The sequence below is a fragment of the Lagopus leucura genome, unplaced genomic scaffold (genome assembly GCF_019238085.1).
Source record: "Lagopus leucura isolate 7727_CA_CO unplaced genomic scaffold, USGS_WTPT01 Super-Scaffold_100002, whole genome shotgun sequence".
NCBI classification, from domain to species: Eukaryota; Metazoa; Chordata; class Aves; order Galliformes; family Phasianidae; genus Lagopus; species Lagopus leucura.
This window is the reverse complement of record NW_024962263.1, coordinates 33,147,049-33,160,604: the sequence shown is the minus strand read 5'-3', so window position 1 is coordinate 33,160,604 and position 13,556 is coordinate 33,147,049. Positions and strand designations below refer to the sequence as shown.

General features: G+C 42.8%; 2 protein-coding genes across 3 annotated transcripts in view; both read left to right on the top strand.

Annotated features, from left to right (window-relative positions):
* Positions 1–430: 430 nt before the first annotated feature.
* On the top strand, positions 431–5,461 carry BLOC1S4 (biogenesis of lysosomal organelles complex 1 subunit 4). The gene is made up of 5 exons (XM_042870083.1): positions 431–670; positions 775–846; positions 1,052–1,153; positions 2,035–2,169; positions 4,508–5,461. Exons 1-5 carry the CDS (start codon positions 431–433, stop codon positions 4,601–4,603), a joined length of 645 nt encoding a protein of 214 aa, XP_042726017.1. The 3' UTR covers positions 4,604–5,461.
* A 7,581-nt stretch (positions 5,462–13,042) lies between these two features.
* GLIPR2 (GLI pathogenesis related 2) overlaps positions 13,043–13,556 on the top strand; it is a 25,260-nt gene continuing 24,746 nt past the window's right edge. The window contains exon 1 of one of the 2 annotated variants that reach the window (XM_042869270.1): positions 13,043–13,347. Coding sequence is in view for 1 of the 2 variants with exons in the window: in XM_042869269.1 (XP_042725203.1) it covers positions 13,335–13,347 (13 nt within the window). In the remaining variant the exon portion in view is untranslated. The remainder of the gene's footprint in view (positions 13,348–13,556) is intronic. The other variant, XM_042869269.1, reaches the window with a different exon arrangement.

Genomic DNA, 13,556 nt, shown 5'->3' with positions numbered 1-13,556 from the left:
GGGAGGAGGCTGGGTGTCTCTCCAGTTCATGCGCTGTTAGAAAATACCCAAATCTGGTTCTGCATGCGGAGGGGGAGACGGTGCTGAGGTGGGAGATGCAGCTTAGTGGAGAGGAGTGGCGGGGCGTCACAGGGGCAGAGCAGTGACAGAATTGCAAACATTGTCTTCATTTGCATCAACTACAAAAAAGAAAACAACCAAACAGCCTCAAACCCCCTGCTTCTGTTTTTGCATGCACCATCCTACAAACGCAAGTCCTGTGTGTGGATATCGATGATCTCCGTGCAGGTTAGCTCTCGCTAGCAGGAGCCTCCTGAGCGAGCGGGGCCGTAAAGTCCCGGAGATCCGTAAGCAGCGGGGCCACTCCCGGCGGCCAGGGGGCGGGGCGCGAGGCGGCGACACCGCGCATGCGCCGGCGGCCGCTCACGTGATGGAGGCGTCGCCTGACGGGCGGCCGGGCGGCGGTATGGCGGCTGCGGGGACAGGGGCCGAGGCGGCGGGGGTCTGCTCCGGCGGGGACAGCGGGAACGTCTCGCAGAGCCACAGCAACGCCTCCGGGCTGGGCGGGCAGGAGGACGAGGAGGGGGACGCGCTGGACGCGTCGCTCAGCGCAACCGCCGCCGCCTATAGCGCGTACCTGCTGGTCGAGCGTAGCGCCTTCAGCGAGCAGGTGGGCGGGCGGGGTGCCCCTGCTTTGTGCTCGGCGCGCTGCCGTTCGCTTGCTGCCCGCGCTTGAGGTTGTGCACCCCGAAAGCATTTAAACGCGTTTTGCAGGTGGAAAGCTTAGAGAAGAGCCTGGAAGAGCTGCTGACGAGAGTAGACGAGTTTGTGGGGATGCTGGACATGGTACGTGGGAGGCGCCGATCTCTTATCCAACTTGCTGCTTTTAACTTGGCGTTGGTTTGTTTTTTTTTTCCCCTAGTATTTTTAATCCATTTGTTTTAATCCGCTCAGTGGGAGCACAGTTGTAGTTTTATAAATGAAATCTAGTATTTAACGCTTTGCTCTATTCATCGATTTATGTATAATCCCATCAACTCACCCTCTATAGATTCGAAGTGATTCATCCCAAGTTGTCAATGAGAGCATACCTGAAATTTACACCAAAGCTACCGAGATGAGGCAGATATACAGGAGGATTGACAAGCTGGAGGTACGTGTTTGGCATCCTCTGGCTGTGTTCCCAGACTCAGAAGGCCCCCCTCTGTGTCAGTCATTGATATAATGGTGTGTGCATGCATGAATGTGCAGTGGGTTCGCTTCTTTTTCATATCTGCTCCAGATTCAGTGCTTGGGGAGAATGAAAAGAATGCAATTGCTGAACAGTTTCTTACATTCTAGAACAAAACGTCTTTTGGTTTTCAAATGGGCTGCTTGAAGCAAGGCAGCTATCCTTCTATTTTCAGAAAGCCAATAGTATTGCTTTTTCTTCTTTTTTTTTTTTTTATAGCATCTTTCAGTCACTGTGAGAACTATCCTGAGACTAATGAAATGAGAGAACTGTCAATTTCTGGTAAAGCTTCAACGCTCCAAGTGATTCACCTTCTTGATCCCACTTTCTATAGAAAAACATATAGGTATCTAAATTCTAAGAAATTGCCCAAGGAGGCTGTGGATGCCCCATCCCTGGAGGCATTCAAGGCCAGGCTGCATGTGGCTCTGGGCAGCCTGGTCTGCTGGTTGGTGACTCTGCACATAGCAGGGGGCTTGAACCTGGGTGATCATTGTGGTCCTTTTCAATCTAGGTCATTCTATAATTCTATGAAATCTAAATTAATTTCTTGAAAAGTAGGTAGGAAGGGTCACGCTAATTGTTTCATTAGATGTGACCTGTTTTTGCAGTCTGAGTATCTCATGAGTGATTTGTGGCAATAAATTGGACTTGCAGATGAAAGGGAAATAGAGTATCAGTGGTTTTCTGCTTTTTCATTAGCAATACTTTCTTTCACTGCTTTTTTGTAATACAAATCCTGTTTTAACGTGAATTAGTGAAAATGTTGTGCTGCTTTGTTCTTCTTTCTTCTCCTCATGTAGGCTTTTGTGAAGATGATTGCAAACCTCGTGGCTGGAATGGAAGAACGGGTTGTAAAGGCAGAAACAGACCTTGGAGCTTTTCCAAGCACATTCAAGAAAATCTTGCACACGATCAGCATGCCGTCCTTCCGTAATGTAAGTAAGCTTTAGTTCTCTCTGCTTACCAGTAGACACTGGTACAAACTAGAACAATAAACAGTAAGTTTGTTACACATATAAATGAATTTCAACATCAAACTTGTGTACTTTGTTAATACGTTTGCAAAGTTCTCAGGTTTATCTGAAACAACATCAACAAAAAAAAAAACCCTCACAAGTTCTGACAAGTGAACTGACAAGTTTTGAGTCATGCTCCAGACTAAGTTTGAATATATGAAGAAGGGAACCTGAAGGGCCCAATAGGAACATGTAATGAGCAAGCCCATATTGAAGCATCCCTGATCTCTGACAGTATGCAAAGCAGGTAGGAAGAGCCTACATGAATAACACTGTTGAAGCAATGTGATGCATTAATGCAGTTACTGCTGAAAGTTAGCAGAATAGGAAGTAAAAACTGTGCTACACAATATACTTATTATAAAGGTTGAATTTATCCACAGTCCACACAATTTGGTAATGGTGTTAGCATCTTGTCAAACTGTCTGAAAGGGATGTGCATTTTTTTCTACCTTCCCTCATGACTACATGCGGTCTATTTTTCTGCAGAAGACATGAAGTACCCTCTGTAGAATGTTTCAAGGTGATGTCATACCAAGCCTTAAACAACTGACACTGTGCACTGCTTTTTAAAATAACCTTTGAATTTAAAAAAAAAAAAAACACCAAAAACTTCTGGCCTCACATTTCATACTTGTCATCATCTGCTATAATGGACCATATACCACATTTAAGCGTGTCTCTCTGCATCTTGTCAGCACCCAGTCTTTCCTTTATCCTTTCCTATGTGCATCCCATTCTAGCTCAGGTATCCATCTCGTATTAGTGAGAATGCTGAAATAAAGTCAGTTTGTGGAGTGGGAGAGGAAGATGTGGTTGCTGAAGTATTATTTATTATTTGCTACATATTGTAACTATGTGTGGCAGCAAAAAACCAACCAACCAAAAAACCTGAAAAGAATATTGTCTTGGTAAGACTTGGTTCAGGAGCACTATTTGCTGCTAGTCATTAACTTCCAGGTCCCTCATTTTCTTCAGTGTTTAAATTCAGTGGTGCCCCTTCTCTCTAAAATAAATAAGAAAATAAATGAACAACATGCAAAGCAAACAGCATCACAACTGCTATGTATGGGCTAATTAAAAAAGCAAACAACAACTCTGGCAGCTGTGGATAGGAGCATCATAGCTTTGATGCTTCACCCTTGAAAAATATTCAACAGGATTTTCTGTAAAGTTTTCAATTTAAAAGTTTGATAGTTCCAATAAAATGCTTTTTCGTGTTGCATGGGAACATTTTGCCAGCAGTTTTTCAGCAATAAATAGGGTGGAAAGTCATTCATCTGTTTTGTGGGTGCACTCTCAAGCTTCAAGTATGCTACTGTTAACTCTTTATCACTGATGAAGACTCTTCATCTCTTTGCTCCAGACAGGCAAAAAAGTAGCTGAAAAACTTCACATGCAAACTGACTGAGAGCTCTGCAAAACTGTTTATCAGATTCTGTCATGGGAAGTTTCATGAAAGTTTTTTTTTTTTTTTTTATTTCATAAAAGTTTTTAATTAATCAAAACATGATTTTAAGCCTTTTCTTTAAGGCCATATGTTGAAAATATACCCTGGCTCTGTGTTGCCATGCAGCGTTATTTACATACAAGAAGGCTGACAGAACAGTCAGTAGTGGTCCTTGCTGTTGTCTACTTGAGCAGTTTTAGTAAACAACGCATAGTTATAATAATTACGTGATACATAGAGAGTATTGAAGATGAATGTGTACACTTTTCCTGAAAAGCAGCATAACAACTCTTCCCCAGTTCACTACCGTATTATTTTAACCATAGTTCATAGTATGTATAGTGTAACATATGCTTGATGCAGAAGCTCAGCAGGAGCAGCAAACCTGAAAGAAACATCTGCTAGGTTTGATTTCAAAAGAGGACTGTTTTAAGCAAATAAGCGATAATACAGGCTAAGGCTAATTCGAAGGAGGCAGCTGAGAAGAACTCAGAAGGCTGGAGCAGGAAAGGTAAAAGTTTGTGGAGCAAAAGGAAGAAGTTTACTATGACTTGACTGTTTCCCCTTTGGCTCCTGCAAAGGCTGGCGTGTTTTGCACTTTTCAAGACTGAGTTTATTTAGGTGATGAAAGGGCAAAAGTCAAAGTAACACGAAGAATAAGTGAGATCCATCTGAGCTGCAATGTGAAGTTCACCTGAGTGAGGGAATATGGCTTTAAAACTCCTTTTGTTTTCCACTTCAGTTCTGTAGGTTTTCTGAAACTTGATTTTTTACAAAAGCAAAAAATGAACTTTATCTGATTTGCAGAAATCGTCTTCCTCACGACAGCAGACTGCCTATGAGCCTCCTGTCCTCTTCAAGACTGAAGATTATTTTCCGTGCCCTAATGAAGCACCTTATTGACCATTTTGGTTTTGGAGTTGGTATGAATCAGCCGGAATAGAACAAGCCAAGTGAACAAAAGAAATGACAGCCTCAAAATAGCTGCATTTCTGAGTATTATTAGTGGCACATTGCCATTCTGATTCTCATTGTCTTCCTACAGGCAGCATTTTCAGGTAATCTCTTTTTGGGTATATTATTTGAAAAGTCTTCCAAAAACAGTGTACATTTTCAGTTTATAATGAGGAAGGAGCTTAAAAATACTTCTGTGTTAGAGTTTGGGGCTTTTTTTTTTTGTCTTTTTTTTTAAAAAAAAAAACAAACAAATAATAGGAAACATACTTTTATACTACATCTCTTTTAACAAATCAGGGCTGCTGCAAATGTAAATAACTACCACAAAGCAGTTATTTTTGGTTTGGTTTTCTTTTTTTTATTTAAACACACTGAGGTGAAAGTACTTGGTCCCTGCAGTCGGTGTGGAGAATTGCACCACCTGAGGATGTGCAGGGGTGGCAAGAGGAGGACTGGGAAGATTGGTGAGGAGTCAAGGACGTGACTTGGCTTGGGCAGTGTAGTCCAAGTTCATGATGTGAACATCCTGTGCCTACTGATGGTCATCAGGTCACTGTGACCACAGTTTCTGATTATTGCAACATGTTATCATGTGATGTGTAACCAAGTGGGTATGATACATATAATTTACCATCAGAAAGAAAAGGAATGTTAAGTTGAGGCAGGGCCATCTTTGGACTGAGCCTGTATTGGACGCCTCACCTGACCTGATGCTATTCCCTTTCACACCTCTGTGCAGTGACTGGGACTGTCTGTGCTGCCTGGAATGTGAGTAAATTGTCAATAAACGAATGGCTTATGTAACACCTGATGTATTGCGTTTCACCTAACAGTATTGAACTGCACGGTTACTTCTGAGAACCTTTTCTACAGCTTCCTGTAACATCTAGCAGTTGTTAATCTTTAATTTCTATGTTCCTGTTGAAAACCAATTTTACTACTGTTTTATTGCTGTAAGAACTCACTGCAAATATACAAAATTCAGAGGAATAAGACATACATCAGGGAAACAACATCATGCTTGTTGGTTTTACGTTGCAAGCAAAGAAAAAGGTAAGCAGTTGTGCAGTGAGGGTTATGTGTTAATAGATACAGCTTTCAAAAACATATGGTCTCATCTCCCAGCAGCAGCAGAGGCCAGATTCTGAATGAGTATCTGAGGTGACGTTTCCTAAAAGTTTTTAAGATTGTGAGGTCAAAATCATTAGGCTCCAAAAGTAGTTTTAATACAAAACTATTACCTGAAATTAAACAGAGTGAGTCTAAAACATATAATTCTGTATCACAGGAATTTAACTATTTGAAGAGGAGCCCAGCCCTTCTATTCCCACACCCTCCTTACTTTTGTCAGTGTCTAAGCATTAAACTGTTCAGATGTTCCCCTGTAGCAACAGTTGCATTTCCAAGAAGTTCTGTATGCTTGAGCTAATGCCTAAATAATGAAGTCTAATCAGTCCTTCTGAGTGAAATCTAATGAAAAGACATGCCCATGTATGTTCTGTAATGATGTAAGGCTACAGCCAGATATATGAATGTTCTTATAACAAGTTGATCTTGACCATAGTTCAGAAAGTTTATAAAGTTAAGGAGTTCTCATAATACTAACTAGAACCACATGCTGGCTCTGCCCGAGTGGGCTGATTAGTGCTACCATGGCTGTCTCCTTGTTCCCACTGAGTCTCACCGAGTGGGAATAGCAAAAGAAAAACAAAAAAAAACAGGATTATATTTGCAGAATGCAAGATACATGTTTATATATAATAAAAGCTGTGTTTACATGATAGGAAGGGTGGACTCAATCTTAGATCTTCTTATTTTTCCAAGCTCTTGGAGAAAAACATGAACTGTCTTAGCTAAATATGTACTTAACTGATAAGCTTTGTCTGAAACAGGCACATGGGCTGATATTTGTAATTTGTTACCTTTGGACCCACAATGTTTTCCAAATGCTAGTATACTACAGGTGCCATAAAAACTAGGGAAATTATGGAAGGATACGCCTAACTGACGTGAAAAGAGACAGGTTTGATTTACCCAGCCAAATGATAAACTGCATTTTAAGATTTGAAGATTCATTAGATTGCACTGATGTTACCTGAGCTGACAGCAGTTCATTGCTTCTGCTGACAAGAACCTTCAGTCTTAAGTAGTTTAAGTGCTAAGAAGTAAGTAGCGAGCTTAATTTGGATTCTGTCACTTACAGGAACTGTTCCCAAAGACTTTGATCTTGAGATTTAGAGTGATCATGTGTGAAGATGCTTTCCAGAGTTAGAAGGATAATCCAGATAAGTACATCTGTGAAGAAAACTTTACACCTGAAAATAGAATGTCTGTTAGGCTAACTTTCAAGGAAAAAAAAAATTGACTCTTATAAATTTTCATATTTTTTTTGTGGGGGAAAAAAATGCATTCTTGAGCCAGCTACCAAGGACTTCTCATCCTCCTGGAAAACAAAAATTCCTGCTGGGTTTGGCTGCGGTTGAATATAATGCTTCCATAACTGGTGATCTGTTTAGCCGGCAGCTGAACATGAGGCATGAGAAGCCTCCAGCTGCTGGCATCCACAGGCTGATAGAAATACAGAGAGGAATGGGAAGTTGGGTGAAAGGAGGCTGTGCTGCAGCAGCGGAGCGCAGGCGATGTCAGTGCTGCTGCTGATTCAGCCTGAAGCCGGTGGGTGGTAGTACAGCCTAGGGGTGGTGGCACAGCCTCCAGCCACAGCCCAGCTGGAAGGTTTGGGGCGTTTTCTTCTTGCTTGAGGATATCTACTTACAAACTTACTGCTAGTAATTGTTGTGATTTTGCAATAAAAAACTGTAATTACTATTCAAATGAAGTATTATTATCAATATGTTAAAATGAGTAAATAACAAGCATAGTAGAAGAAAAGGAAGGAGGGTACTGCTTATGGGGCAGTGTTGTCCCATTTCACAAAAGAGAAGGAAAGAAAGAAGTTTCCACTGATTTTTTATTTGCTCTTCAGGAGGTTTCTTGGGAATAGCTGGATGCCTACCGTATTTAAAAATAAATTTATTGCCATCTGTTTCTTAGAGGTGAAACTCTCAGGGTTTTCTTTGCAAGCAAGAGGTCTGGAAAGCAAACTTTTCAAAGAAAAAAAGCAGAATCTGGAATCCCTGCAACACTACAACTGTAAAACAGCTTGCAGTAGCAGTAATGGGCACCTGAAATTCTTTGAATGCGAGTCAATATGGAAGAGAGAGATGGAGGGAGAGTACAGCTTGTGTTGGGTTTCTCTTCTGGAGTTGTTAGCTTGACTTTTCCTGGTCTTAGTTGTGTCTCCGTAATCAAGGGAAGGAGAGCACAGGAATGCCTTGGGAAAATGGGCTGTGGAGTGATGCCATGTAATGAGGGAGCAGTGCAGCTGCAAACTCATTAGAGCTCTGCTGAATGAATGGGGCGACATTAGAAGAAGGAGAGAGTCGGCAGCAGATGGAGGCTGGGGGAAGTAGAACTAGATGGTGGTCCAGTCTGGCACTCATTGCTTTCCAGTATGGAACCTTTGCTGGGCACTAAATGGATTGGGTTTGGATCAAATTTAGCCAGGAAGCCACTCCAGAGCTTTATCCAGCCTGCAACAACTGCTGTTGGGTGTTTCTTCCATGTACCGGCCTCAAGCCAGGCTTAGTTCAAGGTGAAACTCACTGAAGCATGTAGCATGAGCATCAGGTTTCTCACTGCAAATCTGGCTCTGCGGTGCTTAACCACTTGCTGGTGCAGCTCTAGCCTCACGTGGGTGATGGGCATCTTTATGGAGAAGGACTGAACCGTAGCTGCGTGGTGAGTGAAGATTTGGTAGTGCTGGAACTTACATTTGAGGAACTTATATTTGAGGAACTGAATGGATCATTAATAAGGAAATGAAATTCCTGCAGGGAAACTGAAGAGCCTGATGTAAAGGAAAGCAGCTGGGGAGGAGGAGGTGGAGGAGTGACAGGAAGGAACAGATGCAAGACCTTCAGCGTGAGCTCAGACATCAGTGTATGGTGGAAGTAGGGGCAGCTGACACAGGAGGTGTATGGGATGCTGTTTGATCTTGCAGGGATAGGCTGATAAGGGACTGGAGCATTTCAGGAGGAGAAGGTGAGGCAGCTGGAGCTGTTCAGATGGGAGAACAGAAGAATCAGAGGGATCTTACTGTGTATAAATACCTGAAAAGAAGGGAGTGAAGGAGAGGGAACGAAACACTTTTCAGCAATGTTTGCTGGTAGGACAAGAAGAGTGGGCACAAAAAAGTATATACTGAACATCAGAAAACACTTTTTTTTCATTGAGAATGATCAAACACTGACAAAGAGATTGTGGAGTCTCCTGTCCATGGAGACAACAGAATCGCAGCTTGTCTGAAGTTGGCAAATCCATCAGGTCTCAGCCCTGCTCCAGGAGGGTCAGCCAGAGCAGGGTGCCCAGGCCCATGGCCAGGCAGCATCTGAAGGTCTCCAAGGAGGAGACTCCACAGCCTCTGAGCAGCCTGTGCCAATGCTTGCTCACCCTCACAGGGAAAATGTGCTTCCTGCCATGGTCCTGAGCAATCTGCTCCAGCTTCCCCTGCTTGAAGGTGATAACTTCTGGTAATAGTACTAGTTTTCAACTACTTTCAGCTCAGGGATTTCCTAAACCAAATGTGATTTCTGTGTATTCAGTAATTTTCAGTGACTTTCTTATCCATGTTTGTTTCCATTCTGTGAGACCTTTGTAGGCTTTTGGTGTCTGTGGTTGAACTCCTGGCCAAAGCACCTTCTACGTTGCATCCCATATACATCTATATTTACTTAATACTCCTTTCAATATCCTCCTACCTTGTAGTGGAGGACACAGTCAACAGTCAGTACCCATCTACATTCTTGATCTCATAGACGTCTGTAACTTCTCTTTTCATTATCTCTTCCCTTAGCTGAAGAAATCTAATTTGGTGGCATTGTGTATGGAGCTTTCATGCCCTTTGTTGCCCTTCTCTGATCTTTTTTTCACTTCTGCTCTATCCTTTTAGAGATGAGGAAATATTGTACGTGCTTTCTCATCTGCTTCTGAGCATTTAAACTGAGATTTTCAGGACCCATCATAACTGTGTGATCTCATTCGCAAGTGACTGGCTATATTTGTTATGGGAGGCCAGCAGCTGGCCTAGCCATCTGATTCCGACGTGTATTTGAGCTCACCTGGGATGTCAGTGGACCTTCCTCATCACAGGCACAGAGCAACTATCCTAAAAACGTGTTCAGTTTAATTCAGCTCAAAGCGCAAAAGTGATGAAGCAAAAAGCCCATAAGGCATCCTTTGGGCACTGTGACCTCAACCTTGGAGTTAGAACATTTTGTAGCAATGACAAGATATCCTCTTCCTTCTGAATGTCCTTAGAACTTTTTTGTGCCATATGCTCTTAGAGAACCATCTCCACCCCCCTCTTCACTTTGACCCCTCTGTATCTCCCTTCCCAAGGATGAGCTCCGATGGCTCTACATCTTCCTGCATGGTAGTTTGCAGTGAAGAACCCTCAGCATCCCCTGAGGTAGGAAGTGACAGTTCTTACAGAGGTTGTGCCACGTCATTCTTTTTTTTCTTCTTGGAGCTAGTTGAAAACAACTTTGGGTGAGTGTTCTCCTCAGATTGAAGTGGTGGTGGTGGTTTTTATTTCCTGAAGTTAGAGCAATTTGTAATTCTATAATTCTCTGAGGCTGCAGTGGGCATTTCACTGCCTTGATCTGATGGGATTTGTACTTGTGCTGAGGAGGGTGCCAGGCCTCTAAAGAACACAGTGCCTGTGCTACACTCCCTTATGCACTACAGTATTTCCACATTTTGTCTCCAAGTTTCCCTAGCAGTAGCTTTTATTTAATCATTGTTTTTATTTCCAAATGCTTGATTGTATTCTTAGTTACAGACTTCCTCCAAATTGCCATCTGATAAGGTCAGCAATACTTTTTAGTCTGGAAAAAAATTTCACCAGTTCACATTAAAATGCTAAAAAAGTTCTGCTCCTCACTCCCTTTTCTTTCTTGTTTTTTTTTTTTTCCTCTTGTATCTGAAGTTACTCTGCTTTCTAGTCTCTAATGAGTCATTGCTCTTAATCTGTACTGATCATTTTCACATTTCACCTCCAGGCTGTGATTTTGATTTCTGTGTTTTGTGATCAGAAAAAGCATCAGTTTTTCCTCTAGGTATTCCTGGATTGTTCCAGATTGGAGACACCCTCTTTTCTAAGATATGAAAATCTGAAAGAGTGGATACCAGGAAAAGGTTTTTCGCCAGCAGCCTGGCTGGGCCACATAACAAGCTCCACAAGGAAGTGGTTATGGCATCAGTCCTGCTGGAATTCACAAAGTGTGTGGATAACGCTCTCAGATGTAAGGTCTGCTTCTTGGATAGTGCCATATGGAGCCAGAAGTTGGACATGATGGTCCTTATGGGTATGATGGTCCTCAGGATATTCTGTGATTCTATGAGAATCACACACAGGCATCTCTGCCAACTTTTGAAGATCTTTACGCAGCTGTGTTAGCAGCAGTCAAGGTCATAAGGGGGTATTGCTTCTACTAGCTGAATATTATGAAGATCTAAAACATGAATAAAATATAACAGTCAACTATGAGGAAATGAAGACTTTAAATACCAGCAACGCCCAGCTATGCAAAATTGAATTCTGTTCTACTGTTTGTCAAAGCTGTGGAGTGGTACAGGATATTAGTGAGTGTTGATGTAAATCCTAGAGATAGAACTACCCAGCATTTCAGATGTTGGAGAGCTTTTTTAGAAGCTACAGTTCATGTGGGCCCACAGTTTGCTAAGTCCTACAAATGAAACAGCTGCTATCACCTCATTACGAACAACGCTGTTAGAACCTCATCCAGCTCTCCACCCCGTGCAGCCAGTGACTGCCAGCTCTCATGGCAGAGGAAGTGAACGAGTTTCTTATCTTCACCTTCTCTGACCTCTTCATCCTGCCCAGGCTTGCTACCAGCTATGGAAAGTGTCATGCAGTTGTGAGGCTGTCTGATCTCACACCCTGTGGTTTCCTCTCCACCTGGTGATCACTTACCCAGCTCTTCTTAGCAATCCGATCAGCTATCAGATAACGATACGAACTCAGCATGTGTTGCACCGTTGCCAGTGAAGCAATCTCAAGAGTAGTATGTTGTGAAGGAATATTGTCCTCCTTACCTGCTCCTGCTATTTGTACTTTTTTAGAAGCAAATCAGTTTTATTCCTTTTCTTTTTTGCTTCTCATGGAACTCAGCCTCTAGAGGTTGGCTGTGGAGAGTTAAAACTTGCCCTTCTCATCCCCTGTCCCCTGCTTTGGTACGCAGCCTGGAAGAGCACAAGATGCCTGGATTCCTAATAGGAGTCTTGTTCCTTTTAAGATGAGAGGCAATGGCCTCCAGTTGTGCCAGAGGAGATTCAGGTTGGATATTAGGAAAACTGTCTTCTCAGTGAGGCAGTGGCACAGGCTGCCCAGGGATGTGGGGGGGTCACCATTCCTGGAGGTGGTTGGGAGCCATGTGAATGTGGCACTGAGAGATGTGGTCAGTGGGCATGGAGGGGTGGGGTAATGGTTGAACCAGATGGGTCTTAGTGGCCTTTTCCAACCTGAATGATTCTGTTCTACAATTCTAATGCCTCCTGGCATGTTAGTAGATGAGGGAGCTTCAGTGGTTGCTGCATATGCAGCTCATCCCGTGGGGAGAGCTGTACGCGTGCCAAGGGAGAGGCTGAGCCAGTGGACTTGGCACAAAACCATGTACAACCTTTGGTCCTTGAAGAGTATTGTAAAAAAGAATGGGAATTATTAAGCCCAGATGATTTTTTGTGATGAAGAAAAGAAGGAAGTAGGAGGTAACTGAGTAATGTGGAGATCTCTGTATTATTTGAAGAGGTACAACACTTTTGAAGTTAAAAACTTCAAATTGTCATGTCCATGCCTAGCAGCTGAAGTACCAGTTAATTTTTGTCATGTTAGCGTGGGATATTTGGGTATGACATGAAGGCAGCCTAATCAGCCTTCGCAGACTGAAGTAAGGTACACGCACACAAAACTCTTTTCACAGAAATAAACAGGATCTGTGCTGATGGTTTAACCTGAAGAATCCTATGCTGCATGTTACTAATACCTTCTGCAGGTAATTTTAACTATGGAGAAAGTCCCTTTTGTACTTGTGAAATGCAGTTCAAGTATCTTATCACTTGTCTGTTTTAACTGTACATACAGCAATTCAGTAAAACTTTAACACGTACGTAGCTGTAGGAATTAACCCCCTGGGTTATCCCTGCTGTGGCAGCATAGCTATTTGGCAGCACAATTTTTTTCACAGCATACTCTTATCAGGAAATAGTTGCAATTACGGAACTAAATCGGTATGTAAAAACATGCGGCGGTTTCGAGCTGCTTGGTTACTGTGGAGGCTACATGGCTGCTGACCCTAAACAGAATCTTTTTAAGAAAAAAAGCAGTGCCCCTATTCCTTATAAGGCATGGGCAGGCTTCCCTGAGCACTGAGAAAGGGGCGGTAACGGGTTATTTCAGCGGAGTTTCTCCAGCAGCAGTCGCGGCAGAGTGAAGAAGTTGCATTGAAATTACAAAGCCCTTCGCCTGAGCTGAGGAATTCAGGCAAGAGAGCGGGAATCAGGTGAAACTGAAAAAAAAAAATAATATCACGACGTGATCATGGGAAAATCAGGTGAGCAAATGCGTTCATGCAGTTGGCTGTATATCCTTGCAATGGCACCACTCGGTTTTGTGCTCCAAAGCCTCAGTGGCTTTGCTGTGAGCAGGCTGCTTTCATTTGCGCATGTTGCTGGCTGGGAGGAGCATTCTCTCTGACACAGTGAAAATGAGTCTGTTTGATTTAAAAAGCCAGAAAAAACAAAAACAAAACAAAACAAACCC

Bases quoted from the DNA above. Each gene is read 5' to 3' on its own strand.
- BLOC1S4 (XM_042870083.1), top strand. From the start codon at position 431: ATGGAGGCGTCGCCTGACGGGCGGCCGGGCGGCGGTATGGCGGCTGCG. The intron at 671-774 runs GTGGGCGGGCGG...CGCGTTTTGCAG, and splicing joins GTAGCGCCTTCAGCGAGCAG to GTGGAAAGCTTAGAGAAGAG. The intron at 2,170-4,507 runs GTAAGTAAGCTT...TCTGATTTGCAG, and splicing joins GCATGCCGTCCTTCCGTAAT to AAATCGTCTTCCTCACGACA.